This window comes from Charadrius vociferus, unplaced genomic scaffold (genome assembly GCF_000708025.1).
Source record: "Charadrius vociferus isolate BGI_N301 unplaced genomic scaffold, ASM70802v2 scaffold82, whole genome shotgun sequence".
NCBI lineage: Eukaryota > Metazoa > Chordata > Aves > Charadriiformes > Charadriidae > Charadrius > Charadrius vociferus.
Window position 1 is genome coordinate 1,801,108 of NW_009647401.1, and position 26,870 is coordinate 1,827,977.

The window sequence follows — 26,870 nt, forward strand, 5'->3', positions numbered from 1 at the left end:
CTTCAGGCTCCTTAAATATCACCTGTCCAAGTTGACAATACATCTCTCAAATCATGACATTATGCTTTGTCCCTTGCTAAATAGCTAGACACTCACTTTACCAAGGATGAAAAGTTACACTTTACTTGCAGAAATTAAAACATTACAGGCCATCCACTATGTTAGGGCTCTGCTTCCCAACGCCGCCCGCCTGCAAGGACTCTCAGCCCCCCAGCATCAAAGCATCTTACTCTGCAGCAGCCCAGGCTCATGTTCCCCTTTATGTTCTTGTTCCTCATAAAGGAGACTACTCCTGACATGGCTAAATTCAAAGAGATGGATTCAATTACTAAAATTTTAAACAAATTAAAAAAGCATATACAATGACTTCCATGTTCTTTTAAATGCCATCGCATCCACTGAGAGGAGCTTCTGTTACAGAAGCTGCACTGCTTTGAGTACCCTTTTCTCTTACCAGCAATTATTCTGTGCAGAAAACAACTCAGCAAATCCCTGGTCAAAAAAAAAAAAAAAAAAAAAAAAAAAGATCTTCAGCACTAGAGACAGAAGAATTTCTTCTTTGTGAGCTGTCAGTGCTGGGTGATACTTAACCCTCACTACAAGCTCACACCAACTGGGGTAAGGCACTGCATGAAACACAGAAGGACAGTGAGAGTAACAGTAGGATATTTACAAACAGATTTTTGCCATCCAAGATTGAAACACCATATTGGAAAGCCTACAGGATTTTTCTAGTTGTTCTTTATTACAATTGCTGCATGTTTGTTTCCAATCATGAGTGACTGTCTAGATGGGCGGAAGGAAGGACGCCCATCACACCCATGCCCATCGCACCCGAGAGCTACCGGTGCAGGATGGCTGCTCTTCAGAGGCTGGAAAAAACACACATGGGTACAAGTGTGTTCACTAAGAGAATATGTAAAGCCCCTAAGAGATTAATTTTAGGAGAACAAAGTGTATAATGGAAGCGTCTAACATTTTCTAATTTAAGTCTGTCCACAAGGCAGACTTTCAGAGTGCGCTGAAAGGAGAGCACCGCTTCTACAGAACCTGCTCCCCGTGGGGCGCAGCAGCCCAGCTGAAGACTCACCCCTTGGAACCCACAGCATATCTATTTCTGAGAGATCTTTAAATCACCTGGAGACATCACAGAAACCATTGTACAGACTCAGAGTTCCCACCTTAAACTTCTTAAACGTTCTTAAATACAGAGACAGTAAGCTGATTTGTGAAGGCAATATTGAAGAGTTGTAGCGCTTCTGCTCCCACTGTGGGAATCAGATCAAATTAACACAGGGAAAAAACCCTAAGTTTGTGAACTGACTTTATTTAAAGCACACTGCAACTAGTAAATTCAGGATTAAATAATTCATAGTAAGACATAAAGATAACGGTTATATATGTTTATTGATTTCTATACAATATTACCGTTGTATATATTTTTTCTCATTGTATAAACTATGAGTATATGCTCTGAATAGGCCCATCAGTAAACTGATAATGAAAAATGTCTACCATCTTAATTTGTCTTTCAAATATGCAGTCACCACTTTTGCCAGTTACCACTAGGCAAGAGAAGTCATATCTATGAAACTTTTTACTTATTTCTTTTCTGTATAGGTTCTTATACTTTATCCATCACCCTATGACCTGTGAACTTTCTACAAGCACATTACCCAATGTGAATAATTCCTACAACATATTATTCATTCTCTCATCCATTGTTTAGACAGGAGCATTTGTATTTTTGCTTCTAACTTTTAAATTGTGTTTCACAGCTGAAGGGAAGGAATAGCTGGGGTTGGAGTAGAGGTAGAGCTCTGTTCCAAAAGACCAAAAAGCTGAGCAACAGAAAAAGAAAACTTGGTAATGGCAACCTGGGCAGTCTTAGAGGTGAAGTGGCACACACACACACACACAAAAGGAACATACTCAACTAGCATAATCCTTAATTATGGCCATTCAGAGAATAAGAGACAAGTGATAAGGCAGCCAAAAAAAAAAAAAAAATTAAGTTCAGGAACAAATTAATCTCCACTGAATTCTATACAGTATGATTGCTGCATTCTTCCCACACTCCCCTCCCCATCCCTTACTGTATCAAGAAGTTAATACCAAGAGTACACTCTGCATGGGCAGACACAAAGAAGTGTTGACCACTCTACAGCTGAATGCAGAGCAGTTGTACTTGTTTATTTTCAAGGGACGTCCCTCCACATGACCACAAAAATTACATCAGTAACAAAATTTGTCACCAGATGAATAAAAATTTATTCTCTAATGTATGATCTTCATTGCACTACATTCTAAATACAAACTATTTATCTGTGGAAAGCATTAAGACAGATAGAACTAAGATCTCATTGCAAACAGCACAATAAAAGAAAGACAAGTGTTTGCTCTGAATAAATCACATGAGGTAAATGAAAATGAGAGAAATTGCTGGGGAAACACACATATTAACCCTGGTTTCCAAATGGCATCAAGACGCAAAGTGAACTGATTTGTCAAAGGTGACAAAACAGCCACAAACAAAAAGCAAGTTTCTTGAATCTGAGTTCAGTACTATCTTTGGAGGTGGTTACTTTAAAGAAATATGAACTAGTTTACTTATTTGTAATCATCTAAGCTGCTACGTATTGTAAACTGGGAGTGCTGCAAATTGTATTCCCATTGGGTGCCCATACTCTGACATTTCAGCCTAATTGGTAGAGTTCATTTTGCAGTCAAAATAAGGTACATTGTTGAATACATTTTCAGCAGCCCTCACAGTGAGCATAATTCTATAAAATAAAAGTAATAAACTGCAAAATGTGTGCTTATGGTACTGTTAGGATCTGAAATGTTTATTTATCTGAATGATAATTAAGCATGTTGCCATTTCCAAGAGTAATGAAATAGCTTTCAGCAATTAATAATGACCTGGAAAACAAACTGCATAAAATGAAATAGTTTTAAAAGGTAATACAAAATGAAAAATACTAGTGTACAAATGAAGTCATATGCTATTTACACAGTGAGGTTAGAGATGCGAAACAAGGAACCACATGAGAAATCATTGCCTAAAATCATGTCTGTATCTCTAAAAACAGTATTAATTCTGGTAACGTCACACCTCCTTAACAACAAGATTTTGTTTCCAGATTTTAGTTTGTCTCAGAATTCTTTTATTTTGGTTTCCAAATCCTCCTGACAGTAACCATTTGTACAACACCATACCTTTAATTCTATACAACAGGATGCTACACAGATTTGGTGTGGGTCAGAAGGAAAGTAATTTGGCAAGCAATGTCAAATATGCACCTTCAAAAACTTTAAAACATTCTCCAGTACTAAGGAAAGGGTAGAAATCCTTCTCTGGTTTATACAGCCAAGGACTACAGGAGCTCTTTTAGTCACAGTGCCCAAGTGGCAGTGCTAATGGTCAGTGATCCCCACGTGACGTCACCCCGTGCCTAGTGCCTGAGCCCCTCATTCTCCCACGCTGTACAGATGAACTACTTTGGTTTTATTATACTTCAGCTGGCCTACCCAAAACATAGATTAGCAGCATTCAACTCAAACCACTGTAAATTAGTAACCAAATTTTTTTTTTTGGAGTGTGTTTTTTCTACCACTTTCATAATCTTTTGTGATTTGCCAGCCTTATCCTAGTTACATTTTCTTTATGAATTGCATGGAACTGTTCCTGATAGGACCCAAATAGAAATGCTTATTCAATTAATCCATAAAAACAGTTTTAGATATATCAGCCAGTTCTTCTCCATTTGAGTTGATTTTATTCTGGTTTCTTAATCAAAATGTTTTATATCAAATTAAATGCATTAGAGAAGAACAATATCGCCTTTATTAACCAAATCTGTAATCTAATTTAAAAAAAAAAAATCAAGTTATTCTGACAAGATTGGTATTCCATAAACCTGTTGCCTGTCTCTAATTATATTACTTTCTTAATTATTCATTAATCAACCCTTGTATTGGCTGTTCCATTATTCTGTTTAAAATTAAAGTCAAGATGACAAGCTTTTAATTAATTGGGTGATCTTGATCCTTCACGTCAGTATTTTTAATGTTTGTTTTCAAGTAATCTGGAACTTTCAAGGACTGGTCCTGATTTTTTATTATTTAAAAAAACAAAACAAACAAACAAAAAAAAAAACCCAGCAAACAAAACCAGGTAACAATGCTGCTCTTGACAAGCCATTTCAGGATTCTGGACCTACTGAACCCCCGAGGTGTAACTTGATGTCAGCTGCTGCTTAGCACACTCTTCAGCCTATTGTTAGAACGGAAGCTGTTTCATTATCACACCACACAAAAGCATCACCTGGTCCACTCCCCTTCTCAGCACCAGCAGGAGGATTTACTGAGAAATAAAATGAAGTAAGTGAAACTCACTCAGTTCTGCCTCACACAGTCTAGGTTCAAATTAGCAGGAAAGAATTATGCTGCACAGTTTTAAAATGAAACAAAGTTGAAAAAGTAAAAAAGCAAACCAGAATTAAATGAAAAACTAAGATTCATCTAGCAGAATAAAGCCCAAAGAATCAATGTTGATAAAACCCAGGACTTTTGGGAAGCCCGTCCCAACCTTGGGAGGATGTTAATCTGAACTTTATCCAGATCTCACACTATCATGAATGACATGATATTTCTCTGTAATGGCTTTGGAGGAGAAAGACATATGGGGGAGAAAGAAAGAATAATGAATGCATCTGGGAAATCTCATCAACATCCCTCCCCCTCAGCACACGCTGCTGGCACTGCTCTCCTCTTCCACCCTTCCACATCACCACTCCTGCTACTCACAGCCCTCCCTACCAACTCCGTGCTACTCCACCAGTAATGCCAAAATAACAGAAAAAAATAAATGCACAGTTTGGGAAGCACATTCAAGTGCTGCAATGACCAGAGAAACTTTCAAAACCTTATTGAAATTTTCCCTGCTTAATTTTTAATAGAGTGATAAAAGAAAGTACAATAAAAGCCAGTCCTATAAAATTTTGGTTTATTTAGGCATTTATCAATTCTCAAACACAATAAAAATAATATTATGCTCCTAAACAGCTGAGAGACCTTCATTAAGAAAGCAAACTAAAATAAAGTATCAAGTATACTAATGAATTATACTAAAAAATTATTTATTTCAGTTGAAATTAAAAATAGAAGTCGCAGTTTGAAAAAGAGCTCCAGTCTTCTGAAAGGCTAAGATTATCTCAACCTGCAGTCATGTTCCTAGGAAGCAAACACAGATCAAAAAACTGTGAATATCAGTCCCCAAACTCTGGAGAAGCTATAATCAGGCTCTGAGTTATCTGGCCCGGGTGCACCCATAGCATTTTCAAGTGCTGCAATATGAATTATTGCCCACGTCCCTTCTTTTACAGCTGTAATGGGCGCCGTGGATTAATGTACTGCAATACATTTTCTTGCCACAGACAGTGCTCCTCTCGGAAGCGTGATCTATTGACTAGTTACACGCACTTTGGATAAATCACGATGGTCTCAGTGCTGCGGCACGCTCTACTCTGGGAAAAAAGCTGCCGAACAAGCTGAGGTGAGACAGGGGATGGAGGAATCGCTTGCAAGACAGGGGAGCTCCGCCAGGGCTGGCAGCTGCCCCTTTTCCTCTCCCAGCCTCCGTCACACAGCTGAAGTGGTATCCTGACCTAGCGTCCTTCGCCAGACAGAGAGCCACTAACTTCAACTGAAGGACTTCCCTCAACTTGGTGGACGTCGCACTGAAGCTCTGACTGGCCAGCATGTTCGATGCCAATGACCATAAGCACGTCTTGCCATAGGTACCTCATCCTGTCCTGCCCTTTGGTAGAGACTTCAGAAAGAAGGCAAAGGAAGAGGTGACCGCACACAACAGAGGCTTTGAAAAGTGAGTGGCCATACTAGAGGAACCCACCTACCCACGTCTGCTACCCTAAGCTCAAGCGAAGAGTATCAGTGTGATTTGCTACCCTAAGCTCAAGCGAAGAGTATCAGTGTGATTTACTGCTGAATATGACACTATAGAATAAAGAACTAGCCATGAACAAAGCTTATTCCAAAAATAAAGCATGGGAGAATTCAGGAAACTCATGTCTCATAGTATAAAATGGCACTCGTAATACCATGGCAAGAAAGTTTCCAGTTAGTGCAGAGGGAGCTCGCAGCTGCAAATACCAAAAAAATGATACTAAGCAAGCTGAATATAGCGAACAAAAAAAGTTGAAAACTAATTTAGGGGAGGTCAGTGTCTGAACTTGCAGTTTACTGCCAATTCAACTGAGTCATCAGCATTGCGCTCCTTTGAAAAAGAGGATACCATGCTTAATTTACACAATCTGACAAGAACTTGGCTAGGCAGTCTGCCTGGTCTCCTGCTAGGTAACTCAGCTGCACTACGGTCCTTTCTTATGGATATAAGCATCATTAGGATTCTATATGTGGTATGGGTATCTGAACAGTGGCAAGCTGCACAATTAGCAGAGTATGGTCACATGTGCCAGCCAATGGTCCAAATCAGATAGCTCTTCTACAGGATGCTCTCTCAATAGCAATTCAGCTATTCAATCCTAAAGGGAATATGATTATGTTCCTTAATCCAGTCCTTCTCCATTGTTTAAATACCTTTTTTCTTCATATCATAGCCAACTGGTAAACCTATATGGAACAAGAGACTGGTGCATTTGGTATCTCATAGCAAGATCTTAAATGTTTCCAATTACTACCTGGCCAAAAGCCCAGAAACAGTCACGAGTGCCAAACACATTTGTAAAAACAACAGCAACTTATAAATATTGGTGTAATGTGGGCGCTTCTGCAATAACAAATGTACAATAATTTTTAAAAGTATCACATTCATTTAGTTTCAAGTTGTTCATCTTTAGTTTATTCTAAAAAAAGTGTTCAACTTGTAAACAACAAAAACATGAGTAATAAAAACATGTAATCTTAACTACTCAAAATGTATTCAAGCCCCTCTTGAAGCTATATTATAAGCCTCTAATGATATCTACTTTGAGGGAAAAAATGTAAAGATTCTGTTTGACACATTAAGATAACTGTTCTGCTATAAAGGTAAATATTTTCTCTCTGTCCACTTTAAAAAAAATAAATGATTGAAAACTACACATTTATCTGTACTTTCATTAGTTTTCAAAGATTTAAATAATGATTTAAGATGCCCTACTGCAAGAGACACAAAGAGGGAACAGCTTATCTATTCAGTGCCGTATTTTCCAGAACCCTCCTGCGATGTTGGTGGTACCCAATTTTACAAGCCCATTGCCTCACATACCAACATCCTAAATTCTCAAGTGCAGCACACAGCAAAGCCTGTAAATCCAGCTCCCCACCTGGAACCCTCCACCTCCACTCTGCACGTGTAAAAGGCAAATGACACCCACCGATGCACCACTGTACGCACCCCACAGCACCAAAAGAAGATTCTACACTGCACCATCCCTTTCACTCGGCTCATTTTAAAAATCAATTACAATTTTTATGTAACCAGAACAACATTTTAGTTTTCCAAATGGCCATGCAAGGTCACTTTCCCAACAACAACTTCGCCAGGGTCCCTCTGTTAAAAATCCCAAGAAAATGAACAAAAACATTAAGCTTGCTTTTGTTTTTCAATGTTTCTCCCGTTTTTTGCCTTTTCTTTTTTTTTTTTGGCTAGAGGTGAATTCAGTAGTATCCTGGATTCTGTGTATATTGTTTTCAAAATTAATAAATGTGCCAATTGTAAACAAACATTCTGCGCTTGCAAAAGGCAGGCAGAGAGCAGCCCAGCTCCCCAACCTTCCACTGCAGGCGATCACATGCCAGCGCTGCACCGCTGAACCGGCATCTCCGCTGTTGTGCCTTGAGGCTGACTGTTACCGATAGCTAGGTCTCTTTGATGGATAAGGACTTGGAACAACGAAATTAAATAAATAAATAAATAAAAGATCATCGCTATATATTGATCCATTCTCAGCTCTGATAAAAGCTATAAAGCTTCCCCTCCCCCTTACTCATTTTATTACCAAAAGCAAATAATACAGGCAACAGTTTACTAAAATCAAGTCATTGGGAAAAAACTGAAAACACGCAGGACTTTCTCCAACTGCTCTACAATTTTTCATGTTTTACGGAAAATCACACCCTTGCACTAAACTTCAGTAAAGTAGGTGCGAGTAATTCCACTGTGTACATATATTAAGTTCAGGACAGGCTGAACTGTTGACCTCCTTTGCCACTAAAATCTCAGTTAATCATAAAACTGAGCTGTGAGCTGTTACTCAGAAGCAGCAGCCAATGTAAGAGAATAACTTCTAACTTACAGTTGATAAAGCAGTCTACGTGGACAATTTTAAATTGCCACATATTTTCTATGCCCCCCCCCCAAAGGAAAGGCAATCACAACTCTGAGGATACGCTCAGAAGGACAACACATCCCAAAGCCACAGAAAGCAGCCTTAGGGATTACTCTGATTAAAGTGCTATCCTCTGCCTTTCCTTTTGGTTTTAAAGCCCTTGAGAAATGAATCATTTGAGCAATGACACCAGGCAAGAGGTGTAGTCCTACTGAAATAAAGTCCAGGTGCCCCATGAGGATTGATGGGGAGGAAGGAGCCTTCAGTATCAGCAGCTTGAAATTATTTTTGCCCAAACCACATGCAGCCGGGAGCACAACGCCGCGCTCGGCACCGACTTCAGCTGTGCTTAGAGATGGAAATACAAAGCACTACACCTGGCGCTTAAGGATAGTGTCAGAAAATGTTTTGCTTCACGTGTTTTAGTCTTACTTCAGCCATTTAAAAACACTCAGTGGTTTCCCATATTTGACCGCTCAGCACTATCTTTAATTGCAGGCTGACAAAACAGCATGCAAGTTTTCTCGCCAAATGGTGTCACTCAGCTTCAGCGCAGGAGAGATCACCTGGGAAATGCCGGGTAGACAAACAGGCTGGTGGAGCACTTTTAACTAGTGGAAGAATTATTTCTTCATTAGAAAACAATTTTGTTTAGCATTAGTGGAAACATTTACTAAACAAGTCACCAGACACCGTTTTTGCTATGAAGATGACAGAAAATGATCGAAATATCTAATAATAAAAGTGCATGTCTGATACCGAGGTAAGTACAATCATTGCTCAAATCGATCAGAAGCAGAATACATCTCCAGCAAAGCACAGGCCAAATGACCAATAATGTGGTATTAAGAAATGTCATGAAATTATAAATACCGAATGAATTATGTGAACAATCATTTTCAATCTTAATTCAAAACCAATGCTAATATTTGCTTAGATATTAAATAAACAGAAAGCTGAATGCTAACCTGTTCTTATCGATGTGTCAGGGAGTTCGCTATTGCTGCTACTTGGAATGTAAACATTAAAAACTCAACAGATCAACGCTTTCTAATGTGTGTTTTTTAATCTGTATAGAGAGTAGTCAAACTTAATGCTTAAAATTCATTTATTTCCTGCCACTTCATTTGACACTGAGCAGATAATCAATTATAATTTGCTTCAGAATTTGAATGAATACGTACAAAACTTATGGAAAGACAAAATTGACAAAGAACATCCACAGAAAAGAGAGTATCTGTCTGAAAAATAAGTGATCTTGTCAGAAACAAGAATTAGGAATAATTGAAGAATCTCCAGAAAGAAGATACTGCTGCAGAGATGTCATCTAATATAGCACAGTAAATCACCTGCCAGTCACTTGTACAATACCAGCAGCAACTGGGACTGCAGGGTGAGCTATTCCATTTTTAGCTTTATCTTTTCTTATAAATCTTCTCTTCGGAAAAGACTAATTTTTATGTTTATAGTTTGCCTTTTATGAGCAAAATATTTTTTTAAAAATATTCTTATTGATTTGGGCTTGCAGTTATCTTACAGAAGCCTTAGGAGAACACTGTGGAAAAGGAAGGTCTGTCTTCACTTCCCAGACAGGTGAGGAGGCAGCAGGGCGACCTGCCGCTCGACCCGGTGTCATCCCTGACTCATCCCTGATGCTAGGCACAGTCCCTCAGTCTCCACAAACCCTTGCTGACTCACCTTTTCCCAATTGAAACTGGTTAATAGTAACATTTATTTGCCTTGGCTTTCATGGAATAAGAAGAAGCAATCTTACGGCAAGGTAAACAGCTAGAAATTTTATTATTGTTAAAATGATATCGTCACAGGAGTTCAGATTTTTCTTTTCAAGGGAACTAAATTAAGTTGAAAATTTGTCTCCAGCCAGACTACATTTTGGTCCCTTATATTTGACTGTTAAGGTAAAAACAAATTAAAAATAAAATCACAGTCACAATAGCGTTTTTTCCCCTAACTGGCTTCTAAAAATATGTCCCACAGATCACGACTTCCTTTCTTTTCCTTTCCCATTAAAAAGCTTTAGTTTGTCATATTCTGTGTAAATGAAATTACATTTTTTTCAAGGGCTGGGGAAAAAAAAACCCGAAAATTTGGGATTTCTTAGTCTCAGCTCAGCCTCTTTAAAACAGAAGCTGTTTTCAAATTCCTACTATTTCAGAACAATGTCTAAACCAATTCGGTACAATAAATCAATGCTTTAACCTCAATGGCTTAGATCTCAACAACTGTCATCTTAACTGGGATGGACACATGGATCGTTTTACTTCACAGGAAAGGCAGACTAAATTATAAATAAGATTACAAATTCCAAAAAATGCCTTCAGTTTAGTCACGCTCCAGCTGCGCGCCTCAGCTTCTGACAGTACTATGCCCAATTTCAAAACAGACTGCCTAATTTTCTGGGATTCATACCTATTGACCCGGTCTGCTTGAAGTTCTGGCTTCTGATCCAGACCCCGACCCTCTTCTTTAAGTAAACAAAATAAGTTGTTATCCATGCTTAGATGAGAACTCAAATACCTGTCCCACTGAGGTCTGTCACCAATTTGGGAAGGGGGGGGGGGAGGGGGGGGGGGGGGGAAATCGGGATCATTTGTATTTCTGTTTTATATATGCACATATATACACGGCAGATGGGAATCTGCAACTGCAGCTCTTCTTTCTTTTTATTTTAACACAGTTTTGAATAGATGGTTATCAGCAATCTTTGCTAAATCAAATATAATGCAAAAATTCCTGATATTAGAGAAAAAAAACCCCACAATTTCCACTTATTTGCCTCCTAGTCTGATGTTCAAATCTATAATTTTTCTCCTCTGCAACTATGAGACATAGGTATTATCTTTCTTTTTATGAAAGCTGAGATTAAAATAACTTTAAGTAGCTTCAGAACAAACCACATATAACACAAGTTGACAGTGCTTAATCTTCTTGGTGCTGGCCACGTAGGGGCACTCTGAAGCAGACTGCAGGATTCAGCAGCATACAATTTTGGTGGTAGTAGTCAAAAATGGAGAAAAAAAACCCTCTATTAATATCTGCAATTTTATTTTAAGAGTTAAGAGATTTTAGTAGTTGTATTTTAGTTCTTGAAGATTCTGGAAGGCCATGCATATCTGCTTGCAAAAATAAAAATTATGCAGACGTACACTACGTTTTTTGTAAAATTCTATTTCTTGCACAGATTTATTTTCCCATGCAAGTTCCTTTATGTGCAAGTTTACTTAAAATGTAAATGAAAGGTGGAAAACCAGGTGGTTTGTCCTTTCCAGAAACGATGAGGTCTCCCTTCCTTGCATGAGGAGAAGTGAAATTTTTTCTTGGCTTTCTACCATCCTGCCTCCTAACCTACACCCCCAGGGTTAGCAAACAGCAACCGAGACAGTGACCGGGCAAAGCAGGGGACACAGCAAATCCTTATTGGCCAAGAAACTTGGGGATCCTGTGGGTACCACGGGAACATCGAAGTTCTGCTACAAGTTAGTTAGAGCCACAAGCCTGCCGACCAATTAAATCATTAAATAAATAGCTCGCTTTGTTCATTTCTCCAAAGCAGCACTCACCAGCACATTTGGTCCTGGTGATGAGTGGTGGCCCTGGCTGGCCAGTCCCACCTTCGCCCGGTCTGGTAAGCAGGACCCGAATCTCATATTCAGTGTCAGGGTCCAAGTGCCAGAGCTTGTATGTCGGCGCGTTGACGGCATGGGTTTCAGTCCACGTCCCAGACGTCATCCGGTACTCCACTTCTTTCAGGATAATGGGTCCATCCCCAATGATGGAGTTGGCATTCAGCTGAATGAGCAAGTACGTGGGCCCAACGCCCAGCAGCTGTGGGGGGGCTATCGGCCGAGGCGGCTCTGAAGGGGAGATGAGAAAAAAAAAAAAAAAGGCCAGTGATAAAACAAAAGCTGGAAAACTCATTAAGAAGAGGGCTCTTTCCACACAAAGTTGTCAGGTTTTGGTCAGCAAAGACTCCAAAACTCGAAAGCAAAATCAAACTGACATCAACGAAAAAGAGCTGAGGAGAATTTCAGCTGATAGAAGCAAGTGGTGCACCACTGGCGTCTGACCGATACTATTTTTTCCATTTAAAAATCTCAGCTAGGGACCACAAAATCCTATCTGACTTATATATAGCTACTTCTTAACTCTTTTTCTGAAAGACATCTATGTTCATGTTCATTTATATAATTTACTGTGGCAATAACTTGAGATTTTCAGAAATGTAACTGATTTTCTTTTATTGACAGAAGCCACATACATACTTTTCTTAAAAAAACAGTTGCAATAGTTGATGCATTAGCCCTGCACAGAATATTCTTAAAAACGAGTATCACTGCAGTTCACCAGATGCAGTGAGGGTAAAAGATACAGATGCCTACTACAGGCATTCAAAATACTCAGAACTGAGCAAAACTGCCAGGAGAATGACAAAATAAAGACATATAGCAATGACATCTAATATTTTATTCTTCAGTAACTTATTACTGATTTAGAAACTCAAACAATAGAATGTATGTTGCCTTTTGCCTGCCTCTGTTCTTATCAGCTTCTGCCTGCCTAAAGATTTCAACACAGCTGCAAAGTCAAAAGGTAACGATGGACCACACGGGGAGGTGAGGTCCCCCTTACCCTGAGAAATGTTTACATAGAGAAGCAGCACAGTGCCTAGGCATGGTTTATTTTGAGAAACAAATCACAAGCAACATGTATTTTTCTAATAAAACGAATCCACTGATAAACACGGAAGGTTCATTTTCATTCCAGATGGCTCATATTTCAACTAATTTGTTTCAGTTAATTAGGCAACAATGCTAAATTCAATGCACACAGGGGTTTCGCACAGCAGCGATGCAGAACTAACAACACGGCAACTCTGAGCAGGTAGGTAGAGGGATCTCATGGCCGGTACATTAAAAATAACGTTTAACTCCCACCCATACAATTTCCCTAGAGGGGGGCCTTCTCGCCACCGCTCCCGTCAACCCTCTGCACAAGAGAAGCTGAGATGCAGAAGCACTGCACATATTCTGCCTCTCGGGAATGACCCTACCAGTGTCACTGACACAGCCTGTGGGGAGCGGTGATGATGGGCTCCCAGAGGGCCTCCCAGACCTTCTTTGACATCCCACCCTCCCTGCATGGTGAAGTTCAGCTGATGACTCCCTGGTTCTCTACGTCCAGCAGTAAAGTTTCCCCTCGAGATACCAGAGCTGTCTCCCAACAGTCAGTGTATTTACTAGCTCTGTAAGCAACCAAGTTTCCCTCATTTTGGTACAAAAAGATTTCTTCCAGTCTTTTTTCTAGATTAGCTGCATCTCAGGCCATTCAGTTTGGAGACCAGGGAACCGGTGAACGTGCTGTAGTGGCAGCAAGTGGAGTTCATTTTCTCCTCCCAGAGTGAAAAGGTGAACGCTCCAAGGTGTTCCCATTTCTGCTTCAGGATATCCAAAACTCTAGAAAGTATCTCAATTAATTATTAACGTGTTTTACCCTGTTTTGGCAAGAAATGTGCATGTGAACTAATTTAGAACCCTACCTGCATCAAAGCTCAGCAATGCAGCCAGGCTTAATGAGGGCAGTTTATTTGCTGCGGAACTAACACATCAAATGTCAAACTAATGAATTCTAAGGTCAGTGTATATTACGGCAGAAAACATAAATGTTGATGAGCATGATGAACTACCAACTCCAAGTTATAAACCTCTAAAACATAAGGCTATGTTTAGAAGTATACACTTTGATTAAGAGCACGATTACCACAAATAAAATCTCACATTAATGAGACTAATATACCATTGCATATTAATTTTTTATGTTGAGAGAGAGGTAAAGCGTATTCTTATATTAGCATATGCATTTTGTTTTTAAGCTCTTGAGGAAAAGAAGACTTATTTATAAAGTCTCTCCCAGTTCCAATAAATTATGCATGAATTTTAATCAGTTAGCAAATGAACAAGTAATTGTTCTGCAGCATTATTAATATTCTTCATAATACAATATACTATCAGAACGAGAGGTGAGGTGCAACCAGAAATCCCCAAAGTACACTAAGTATCAACTGAAGCATGCGATCCCAATATACCAGATAAACTTTTCTGATGTTACCCAATTAACTTTCTATTAATTATTCTCATTCGTTATTCTATAACCAGATCCGGCAAATATTCCCCAATTACAATTTCAAATCACATAATTTCCTTTTATATATACAGCAACCTGAAACTTTTAGGGCTTAAAAATTGCCATTGATAAGTAAAAGACAGAACAAAGCCATTATTAATGTTTTGGTTGCCATTCCCATAGCAAGCATCAGATATATACAATATTCCTCTTTCAGTGGGTTTTTAAACACATTTCACATCCTTCAAGGAAGTGATGTTGCTGGTTTTTCACTCTAGTAATCTGGGTCCACCTAGCAGTAAAGAACACTGCTTTGCAGGGTTCCGAGAAGTTTGTCAAAATTGAAAAACCTCTTATATGAGGTATTGGGGATGGAGGGGGGTGTGGTGGTGGCGGAATGCATGAGAGGGAACCCCAAAGAAAATCACCCTCTCAGAAGTTTGGTCTGGTTTACAAACAATGTAAAAACTCAGCTTCAGTCAAGCCAAGTGACAGCTTTAGAGGTGAGAGCTTGGATCAGAGGCAGGAAGTTTGGAGACCTTGGATCAGAGCAGGAAGCTGAGGCTCATGGGTCACCCATCACGACAGCCTCCCTCCTGCCTGGCCCTGCAGATGGCCACTACGGTAAATGCGTTTTGTGGCTTCCAGTCACCCACACCCACAGCCAGGTAAGGCAGCACCGTGACCTCCCTCCGTCCCCCTGCTGCCCTGGCCACCGCAACCAAATCAGGGAACTGTACCCTTTATTTCTGTCAAACCTCCCCTCTCAATTACCATGAGCAGATGTGGCTAAAGCACACAGGATTCCCAGTAAGCAATTTTCACTGAGCACAGTTCCCCTCTTCTCGACCATGAACCCTCTGTGAACAGCCATAAAAGGTTCTAAACAACGTTTTAAGAAAAAAATATGTCAGCCCATGGATGGTTTACTAACTCATCAGCAGAATCATGATTTCAATAGGTATTTAAGACATTCACACTAAACAGTTTGAATGAAGACCCTGCATGGTGAGTTTCATTTCTTCCTTTGCTAAGCACAAACTTTAGAATTCTTTTTCCAGTGTGACTAGTTCAATTACTGACTCATTTTCTGACTATATTTTTCAGCCACTGCTTAAAGGTGTTAAATCTGATGAAATCCCTTCCAGTATGCATGGCCACTAACATCTCTGAAAGACTATATAAAAAGAGCACTTGTACATCTGCAAGACATTAAAGAAATTACTGTACTTTCATGCGTAGCATTTTGCAGTATTTGGCCAGTTCTGATTTTGACATAAAATGCCCACAGCTAAGTTAATCAAAAATTAAGACTGACATTTTATCAGTACAAAGTTCCCATTCTGCTGAGCTACTAGCAGTACATTATGCTCACATCAGTATGTATGTGACATTATATATTAAACGTACTGTGATATTTAGGCACCGATGACTAGAATAAGCATGCAGCATCAACCCCAGCTATAAGTCTTCCTACGGTTAAGCAGTTGTGTCATATTATTAATATTAAATATTGTATGCAAATAATTATATTCATAGATAGAAAAAACAGCCAGAAAAGGTCACTAGTGTTATTAGCACAGTAACTAGTATGCATAAAGCTTCCTATATTCCCAATTAACATATGCATACTATGCTGCTTAATACTATTTACCCAGTCTGGATAACAACAGCCCTACTACATTTCCCTCCAAGACTAAACACCTCCTAAATTTAAAATAAAAGAAGGGAGTTTCATTAGTATCTCAGTGATAAATCATATACTGTTAATGATGAGTTTAAAGTAGGAGAAAAAAAGAAATCAAACCAAACCAGAACCCTACAAGCTGTTTCACTTTGGAGGAAAAGCTGATACTGAATGCATGTTTGATAAAATCTTATTTATTTACAGGAAGTCATGTTTTGCCGAGCGTAACATGTACCAGTCACAGAAGACTGTTTCCTTGCTCGCAGCAGAAGGGTTTGGAAGGGTGGGGAGGAGAGGTCTGGCCACCACACAGCCTGAGCACCAAGAGATGTGCCTGCCTTCATTCTTGCCACTCTCTGTCCCATCCCTGCCTCGTACGGAGCCTCCGCACATTAATACCCTGCAACCTCCCTCTGCTCAGGCGCGCAGTCTGCCTTCCCTCTGGTCACACCATGTTCAGCCCTCTCTGTCGAATACCTTACACGAAGATATGCAGTTGGTATGCTGATGGGTATCAACTGCCTAACCCAGTACATACAACAGGGGTAAATTATAAAAAGCTCAATTTTTACAAGTATAACAAAGCGTTCATTTATTCAAAGAAGCCCAACATCAGCCCGACCCCTCCAGATATTAAAATTGGTATGTCTTAACTACACCATAAACTGTCAAGCAAGCAGGTAAATTAAAGAATACAGGTTTCCTTTAAAATTTTTCATAATTCAGAGAAACAAATAAATCCCCATAAATACAGCTAATACTGGATGTTCCAGGGAGTACAGCGGCGATGCCTCCACAAATGACTCAAGACTGACTCAGCTCCCACCTCGATCAAGCTCATTTCCTCTTCTAGGGCAATTCCTTACAAAGCTCTTTAAATATGGCTGCACATTTCTTGCAAGTACCCTGGGTTTCAAGTGCAGGTTCAGTGCCCGACCCGCGCTGGCTATGTACAGCTAGACCACAATCTTTGTGGTACGAAGCCCCCTGGGGCCATGGGGCCGGAGGGAGAGCAGTCTGAGGCACGCGAGGTTTCTCGAAGGAGCCAGGGCACACAGGGCAAGGGGAAAACCCCCGCTTGCCAGGAGCTGGCCCCGTGCAGAAGCGCGCTGGTGCCTCTCCGCTGGGCTCCAGATTGCACACAGAGATGTTATGGCAAAGCTGCGTCAGAAGACCCACGGCACGGAGCCAGGGAGCGTGGGGAAGCAGGCTGCCGATCCCAGGCAACAGCTATACTGTTGCAGTACTCTTCCTGTACTGGAAGATTACATATGGCTTTAGGGATTCACACGTTTTCAAAAATATTGAAAAACTGAAGAACCATGAACATTTGTTTAAAAGTTGGAGAAAATGTATGAGATTTAGGAGAAAGAATTACAGCAGTCAAGTACTTGCAGGGAAACAAAATTCTCAGTCTTTAAAGCTGGTTAATCCAATGGAAAAAAAGAATTAACAAGAAGCAGTGACTGAAAGCTTAAATTCAAATATGGTATTAAGCTACAAATTGAACACTGAGAATAGTAACTGAAGAACAATAACTGGTAATACTGTAGGAAATTCAGCATTCTCTATCTGAGTGTTTTCAGTCAAGGCTGGATGTCTTCTTATAAATTATATGTTAGGGGAAAAAAAAGAAGATGATAACAATATGTAAGGCTCTGAAGAAGTACAACTGAAAGAAATTACATGGTCGTGAAGGTGGTCACAAAATGAGCTATGAAAAGTTTGAGGATAAATACAAACCATGGAGACTTTCAGCACAAATATGGGGTTCCTTTTATTTTTAGAAAAATCCTTCCACATTTGGCATATCTTTAATATGAACTAAAAATATTTTCTTTCAGCTTCCCAGAGGGGTTAGGAAATACTGCTCTGCTAGGGAAAAAAAAAATGCAGAATTTAAGACAAAAAGTTTTATTTTAGACTTGTGCCAGCCTGAAAGGACGCTTGGCTGTCTTCTACGCCGACAGCAGCCTGACAAGACCTGTTGCCCTCAGAGCCAACAAAAGCTGTATTAACACAAACAGGGGGCTTCACCAAGTAAGGGGAGAAGCATTACAGAAAGCAGTACTTGCCCAATGAGAAATTCTTCTACCCAGCTAGAAAAGCAGGTTACTGCAGGGGATTGAGGGATCCCAAGATGAAAGGACAGATCTGACTAACGGCAGAGGTATCATGAACCTTAGAGTCACAAAAAGCCTCTGAAGTTTATTGTTAAATTTCCAACAAGATCTCAAGTTTTCACTTTCTCTGCATGACAGACTACACACAGCTCAGTCTGTCACCCCATACATGCCATCTCTAGTGAGTAGTTAGGTCTTTAATGGTTTTGTTGTATAACACATGGAAGACATAAAAACCCCAACAGCCTATGCATCAAAGAGATTGCCCAACACACTGAGGACAGTTCATTAATGGAATTTGAGTTCTCTACTGGGCTTCTGAAAAGAACGAGGGGGCGGGGAGGGGGGAGAAGCTGTCACTCTTCTAACTTATATTTTATTTTTCTGCATTATGAAGAACACAGCTCTAGATGTAAATTTCTCTGAGACCTTCTACAATATCCCAATAAACAACAGTTACATCAGGACAATCTTAACTAACCAATTAAAAGATGCAGACACACATGCATCCTTAAGTAGAGAAATGCTGTTGTTATGGGCTTAGCTCACAGGATTCTTGCTTCCACACTGTATAGCAGTACTTGATTTTTCTCCCCTGGGCAGCCCACTTTATTATTATCGCAAAGGAGAAAAGTAAGTGTAAACTCATTCTGGGACAGACGTACCACACGTCAGCTACATGGAGTACTCGCACCCAACAGACAAGATGCATCTGAAAAATGTCAGAATAAAGAAGCAGGTGCACAAGCAAGACTTCAATTGCTGCCCATGCAAATGGGAGGGTTGGAGTGCGAGGCAGCTGCCACGACAGCCTTTTCTGTTCCCAGCTGGATCCCAACCTCTTTTCTCCCCAGGGGTTACACTCCTGGCTACAACCTTCCTACCCTGTCAGTTGGGTAGACTGTACTGCTTACACACCACCAGCTGGGAACAAGCCACCACCACCCAAACCCATGCTTGGTCCTGTGTCTCACCTCAAAAGGTACCCTGTGGAAAACAGGCTTCAGTAGGATACAGCACACGTTGCACAGGCTGCAGGAGGGCACACTTGCTTAAACCAGCTGTAACACTCAAAATAACACACAGAGACCTCAGAGGAGTTTTAAAACCACCTCCTCTACTCCAAGACCAAACGCTGGTTATAGTTTCATACAGTGAAAACCCCACCAGCTGCAAGCCCTTTGGAGTTCTCACAAGCTGTGGCCATTCATCAGGCTTTAATTAATATTTCCCTAAGCCACTGTTTGGCTTCTCTATTCATTTATACACTCATTCACAGGTTTCCCAACAAATTTTCCGTTGTGTTTTTGTTTTTTTTTTTAATTTGTTTTCCCCAATGGTCAAAAACTTCTCTCTCCTCATCGAGTTTAATTCATTTTAACAGCTGCTTTACTTTTCTATTTTTGGTTTGTTTGAGTTTTTTTCTGATAGAAAAGTTTCTGTTGCTCCCACCTTTGTCTTCTGCAGACAGCTTGGAGGAAGCATTTATTGCAGGTTCCTGCTGCTCATGCAAGTTAACAATATCTCCCTCCAAAAGTATACTGAAGAGAAAGCAGCAAAAAACTCACTGACAAATAACAAACTTTAACATAATAAACCATGTAATGATTTCATGTAGAAAATCACGTAGAAATCGGTAGGTTTTTACGCTTAAGTGTTCCAAATAGCCACAAGCCTCCATTTATATTTAAAAAAACCCAAACAAAAAAACCAATCAAAAACTAATTCAGACTTATCTCAGCTGCTGTCCTGCGACCATAAGTTATGGTAGCTGCATGAAGAAACTTGAACAGCTTGTGATCTATCTAGTATACTGTCCCAAATTCCTTTTCTCCAGCTCTTTCTTTTCTTTTTCATGATGCTTGTGCAGACTTAATTTCTGTGACTCCACAAACATTCTCTCTGTGACTTTAAAATATCATTTATCACAACTGTTCAGTATCTGGCATTAGTTGCTAGTCCTAAGGTTGAGACACAATACCTACAAAAAGTTACATTTTAATTAAGAGAGTTAGTTGTCTGGAACAAAAAAACCCATTCTAAGCAATAGCTTAGTGACCAGGTCGTATCAAGTGATTTATCCAACTCAATTCATAGAGTCTGCGAGACCATTTTCATTGTCTTTTATTACTTGGAATGGAAAAAATGAAAGAATCTATTTAAAAAAAAAACCATTCAAAATAAATATCTATAACACAGATATTAATAACCTGCCAGACCGGCAGGTTACTACACAAAGAATCAGTTACTGGAGAAAAAACAGCAACAAAGAGAAACGGCAAATTGAACAGCAAAGCTCGCCACGTTGGCTTAGGTAGGAAACTGACATATTTCACCGTAATATCATCTCTAATTTCGGGTCAGCAAATGGGGACACTATGTCACAAGCTCACTTCAAACTATGGATTTATCTTTGAGCACCTGCCTAATCTATCAAGTTTATGTGGTAAGTGCAACAAAGTCTGCAAGCTCGTGCAGCTAAAACTTATTTAATTTAAGTGATGCGGCAGTTACTGACCACCTGAAGTGCTGAAATAAGAATTACTTCACAAGTGAAAACTGCTAACTTCTGCATAGTGATTTCATATCCTATGCGTCACTGTGGCATTTTATTCACCTTGATTTGAAACACCACTGCATTCATTTTATTGTCTTCCTTTAAATAAAAGGAACAGTGTGCAGCTTCAGCGTTGTCAGCAGAAACAGTAAACAAGGTTAAGCTCATGCCTGGCTTACACACAGACACAAAAAAAAATCTTTCTAAAAATTGGAGGATGTCACCCCTCTACATAACTTATGAGCAGAACACATGCCTATTTATTGAATGATAGTAGGCTGTGCTACTCTGGGAATCAATTTGAAAAGTATGACATATTTTGTCAAAAAGATTGCATTGTGTTAAAGACATTTATGCAGTACACTCCTACAGGAAAAATGAATACATGTACGAAAAAGAGGTGCCTGTAATGAGAAGACATTCAAATCTTAAAAAAAACCCCAAAAATTAAAAAATTGCTCAATATAAATGAGTCAGCCATAGAAATGTCTCAGGCAAAGACTTGATCACAATGACTTCATTATTCACATGTATCAGTAATTCCCTTGAGATCTCAACGTTGAGATTATTGTTGGGAAGAAATATTTTATCTGCTTCATTGTCAGGAACCAGCAGGGTAAGAACAATATTGAATGCCTTCTTCAAAAATTGGTACTTCCCAAGAAAGCATTACTCTCAACTCTACAAGGCTTTGCAATGGGATATTCGACAATACTGCATTCTGCATACACATTCACATCCTGTCAATGACGAAAAGGAATAAAACTAGAGATTAGGGAGAGCATGCCTGAAGAAAGACAAAATATTATTTTAGGGACTCCAGGATTTTCTTTTACATAGTTATGTAATGAGAATATAATTTTCTTTTTCTTCCTGCTTCTCAAGTACTTGGATATTATTTTTTTTTTTCATTTCAAGTCTCAGCTGGCCCAATAAACCGATATTGCAAATATTTTTGCATTGTTGTCATATTTGTTGGAATTTTTGCTGGATAAATGTTATAGTGACATATTTATAATCAAACCCAAATATTTCAAACACCTGCAAGAAAACTAGAGCATTTCTGAACAATTCAGTGACAAACAAAGAAAGCAACAAACCTATCACAGATTTACGCCTTACTAGCTTTACATCTCTATAAAACTTGAAAGCTAAAAAAGCCCACCCGGCCAGCACTCCTGGAGTTCAGTGAAAGCCATCTACCCTACCTGCATGAGGCTATCAATAACCTCTTGGAATTACTTATGTGCAGCCCAGCTGCATTTCTTAGGTAAGGTGGGGATTTCTTCAACTGATGCCACGACTGTGCCACCTGGGAGATCTGCACTTTCCTGCACACCGACTGCCCCTCCTGCCGGAATGCTTGCCTGTCCTGGAAGACTCCTGTGTGTCTTACTTTAGGAGTCACATTATATCCAGCCAGCACTAATCCAAATTTTTCCCATCAGCTTTCCCGCGTGCATTTTAAATGACAGAGAAAAATGTTTCACATGCTGTTGGGACAGTGTCACCGCCAGGCAGGATTCAAAACTATTATGCTCTTTAAGTGCAACGAGCTGTACACATCTCTGCGCCAGAAGGGAACTGAAATATAAAGTACCTGCAGCTGAGAGGAATAACTGGCACGGCTTTGATTTCCAAGCATTTACAGTTTTATTTAATAGTAATTACAGAAACTTCAAGCATGTAAGAGGTGAGTCATGGACATTTCACCTTCCCAGCCCTCCCCATCCTCTCTAACATACCTGCTCACCTGGCACCCGAGATACCACTGGCGTTCCCAAAACTGCTCACTGTGATGTAGTACTTGTGCAGGTTGGTAAGTATGACAGCCGAGGACCTGCAAGCTGTTTACATGCCTACAGGGCTACGTGCCAAATCACTTGCTTGAGGCTGCTCCTACCCCACCACCTTGCACTGGGCTCCCTCAGCTTTACCTGCCCAGCAGCCCATCTCAGCAGCCCCAATTCCTACTCCTGTGTCTCTGTGTCTTTCTATTTCTGGTTATTTGATCCACCAAATGAAGGAAGCTATGTATTTAAAGACTGACTTTACTGTAAGCATCAACCCAAATCATGGACCTTGATGCACGGAGGTGGAAGAACGAAGGAAGGAAAGCAGCTCACATACCATATTATTGAGGCAAGACCCTTACAAACGGACAGAGGCAGAGACAAACTTAAAACCCTCCCCCTCAGATCAGCATGGCACCCCAGACTGCCTGTAGAACAGGATAGATAATGCCTCCCTTCACCAAAGTTCTTCCTCAGGTATCCTATTTCACTGAAGTTAAAAGCTTACTGTCAGCACTCCAATACTATCATCAAAGGAAAAAAGGATACGATTTAGTATATGGGTTACACATTAATGATTATCTAGAGATTTTGTATATGCTCAGACTATTCAAGTCTATGGAGGGAAATGACAGAATCCATCACTTCTGAGCAAACTCATATTTAAGGGACTGTTTCTGTGCTCAGATCCCTCTATTTCTATTCATAACCTTTTCCAAGACACTTTTAGATGTTCCCACCAGCAATGTCTTTACATTCCTTATTACAGCATGCCCAAATATTTCTTGCCAAAGATGCCATAAGGCAGCCCACTGGAATGACAGAGAAGGGGGCTAATTTTAGGAGGCACTGAGACACTTCCCTCAATCTATGCAATGAACCAACAGAAACCAAAATGGAAACCCACTTGGTGAATTTTTACACCACAGTTTTACATCACAGATGTAAATTACAAATCATCTAACGCCTACCTGAAAGGGCAACCCTGCTCCTCCACTTCCCACCATCAGTGTCGCTTGCAGTGCTGCTCATCTACTCTACATCCAAGGCAGTTTAGGTTTAAAACTGGTCGGGGAAGGGACACGTACATGGAGGTTTCCTGCTTTTCTGTGTCTCTGAAGCAGCTCCTGGTGGCTTTAGACAAGAGCCAGTATCCGCACAGAAGCAGGAGCACAAATCCAGGTGCTTGAGAGAGAGGACAAGGGAGGACAAGGATTGAGACTGCCTTTTCCACAGCTGCTGGCCATTACATCTGCTTAGCTTTACCATGAAAGCCACCTTCAGAAAGGAGAGGGGAGATAGAGGTAGGCAAAAGGAACCAACACCCTTGCCACAGCACCTAGACAGATGGTAAGAAATACCTATGAAATGAAGGGAATAGGTAAAAAAGCAGCTGCCCACCTTCTCAGTTTTTTATGAGCTGATATTATCTTTGTTTTATTGCAACAAAGATTCAAAGTATAAATATGATAAAAAACTACCAATCGTTTACTCTGGAATAGCAACTCCCCCAAGTACAGTAACAGAGTCTAAATTTTACATCTTATTTCTACTGACACGAACATTTGCTTTTCTGTAGTAATATTTATGTGATTTCCCGCTTACACTGGGAAAAATCTGACTAGAAAGTCACCAACTGCCTTTCTGGTCTCACGAGAAATAGACACACTCAATCGTAACCTAACTGGACAATCAACAAAAGCCAGCTCAAGTGTCTGTAGATCTACAGCACAACTAATCCACTGTGCTGTATGTTCACTGATTAGCAATTAAGAGTTAACCGTATCTTTAGATATGGGTTGGATACCATATCTATACCACTCAACTGAGAGGTAGAAGCTCTTGTAGAAACAGTCCCTCAAAACAAATGGACAATATGATGGTGGAGCACTGGGGAAGCTTGACTTTGAAATCCAGTCTGGACTTTCACTGGGTGGGAGGATGGGGCAGCACTGTTGTTAAATACTGTGCTCATCCCCTAAAGAGTACCACCCTGAACAACCCTCCAGATCTGCCTGTTTATGTTGAGGCATCTGCTTATTTATGATGAGGTTTCAGTAGAGGCCAACATCAGTGACTGAAATCTGGGAACACCCTGGATAGGAGAAAGAGCTGAGCAGGGTAGGTATCTTCATGTTGGAAAAGAGATGTTTTAGGGGTAATATTGTGACAGAGCTCTATAAAAATCACACATCAGAGAGATGTTAGGATTCAATTAATCTTCTCCTTTTCCAATACAGCAAATATAGGTCATCAAGTGAAGCTAGCAGGAGGCAGGCTCAAAAATGAAGAAGAAAGGAAGGGGTCTTCATGCCAAAAAAGGTAGCAGTCTCATCGCCAAATGGTGCTATGGGCAAATGAAAGTTACCCCTTACTAATCAGACAGCCACCAGGCTCAGAACCATTGCTGAAAGGAATCAGATGCTGAGAGGATATCAGGAGAAGTGTCATGTATGCTTATTAAGCTCTTTCTCTCTCATCCCAACAAGTCCTCCTCCGGCCACTGCTTGAGAAAGAATCCTGACTTAGTTGGATCCTTTGTTTGAACTGTTGTGATTGTCCTTTGTGCTCCTGTATTCTGTTAATCTCCCTCTATTTAAATTCGGGAATTTTGATATTGAACAGCTAAACTGCAGACAGAGATATCAAGTATGGGGCAAGATAAATTATAATTTTTATACACTGCCCTAATTCAGGCAAGTGAGCCAATTCCCACCTCATCACAGCTTTAATATCTGAAATAAAATATGCTTCTATAATAGTCAAATTAAAAGAAAAAATTCATTCTTTTTTGCTACCATATTTTAACCACTCTAAGTTATCATAATTATTTATTGATGAAAACCTGAGAATGTACAGCTTCTTATTCTACTACTAAATGTTTTAATTCTTGAATACGACACTAATCAACATCTCTTCAGGCTGAGCTAGCACATCGAAAGTTCAATAACCAGCCTCGTGTATTCACATAAGAAAGGCAAACAAAATCAACAACGCTACAGAAATAATGAGAAGAGAAGAAATTACTAGGGTAGAAATTGGACAGTACAGCTTTCCTCTCCAAACACAAGATCCACTGCTAATAATATAGTTTATAATAATATACACCATTATGGAGATTGCTGCCTTCAAAGATTACAGAAGTAAACTATGTTATTTATTAAATTCAGATTGCCTATGCATACAGGCATTTTGTTTAAGACTGTGTTTGCTGGTTCTGCATGTTGAACCAAGCTGCTAAGAGCACACTACAATAGTACTTGGAGAGAAAAATAAATCAGACATCACCGTATTACCAGTTAAAGAAATAGGAACAGTAGCTTAAAAAAGCCCCTTACATTTTACATAAGCATTGGTAGCAAAAGCATGTAACCATGGGGAAAAAAATGTTTATCAGCAAGCTCCGCTGGTCCCAGCACACAAAGCCAGTAGCACTTTTTCAGGTATTTTAAATACTGCTTTTCATGAAGACAAGGAAAGTCATGACTCTTCCTGCCAGATCCTGAAGTCCTACCTCACACTTTTGATATGTGAGTGTTCTTTGAAGAAATTTATTTGTTTGTTTTTTAATAACTGCAAGCACCAGGAAACCTCTCTCATGGGACTTGCTACCCTTCTGATAAATGTGGTTTCAGAGGGAAAAAAAAAAAAAAAGCAGTTCTGTCATCTCAGTCAGATGACTGGTAAAGTTGCCCCACTGAACTCTATTTAGGCTTCTACCTCTGGATCCAAATAACTATCTTGCCTCCTTTCAAGAAAGCCTCTGCCTGTTGTGCACCCTCTTCCCCACCCTGTAATGGGAAAGGCAAGCTGGGTTTACAGAAACATTCAGAATAAGTGCACATAATTTTTCTAAGCGTAACAAGCCACCATGCAGTATTTTAACATTAAAAAAAAAAATCCCCTAAACCTTCCCCTTTGTATTTAAAATAGCTTTTCCCTCCAAAATTCACTTCACTTTTACTTTAAGAAGTGAAATGGTTTGGCCACTGAACTGAGAAGTCAGCCATCAGCTAGATAGGTATCTCTAAGCTCTCTCTACTGACTTGCTGGCACAGCCTCTTTTCCTGACTTCTGAGATACTTTCTCAGGGTGGAAATCCTTCTTCCCACATCCAGCCAGTGAAAATTCAGGAGATAGGTGACCCTGAGCACTAAGCAAATTCTGACTTTTTCTCCAGTCCTCAAATAATCCCTTTCTCAGGGCCACACAGGT

General features: G+C 39.9%; 1 protein-coding gene across 1 annotated transcript in view; it reads right to left on the minus strand.

Annotated features, from left to right (window-relative positions):
- Positions 1–26,870, minus strand: part of PTPRK (protein tyrosine phosphatase, receptor type, K) — a 309,673-nt gene that overhangs the window by 137,249 nt on the left and 145,554 nt on the right. The window contains exon 5 of the mRNA XM_009880190.1: positions 11,936–12,229. Coding sequence (XP_009878492.1) covers positions 11,936–12,229 — 294 coding nt within the window. The remainder of the gene's footprint in view (positions 1–11,935; positions 12,230–26,870) is intronic.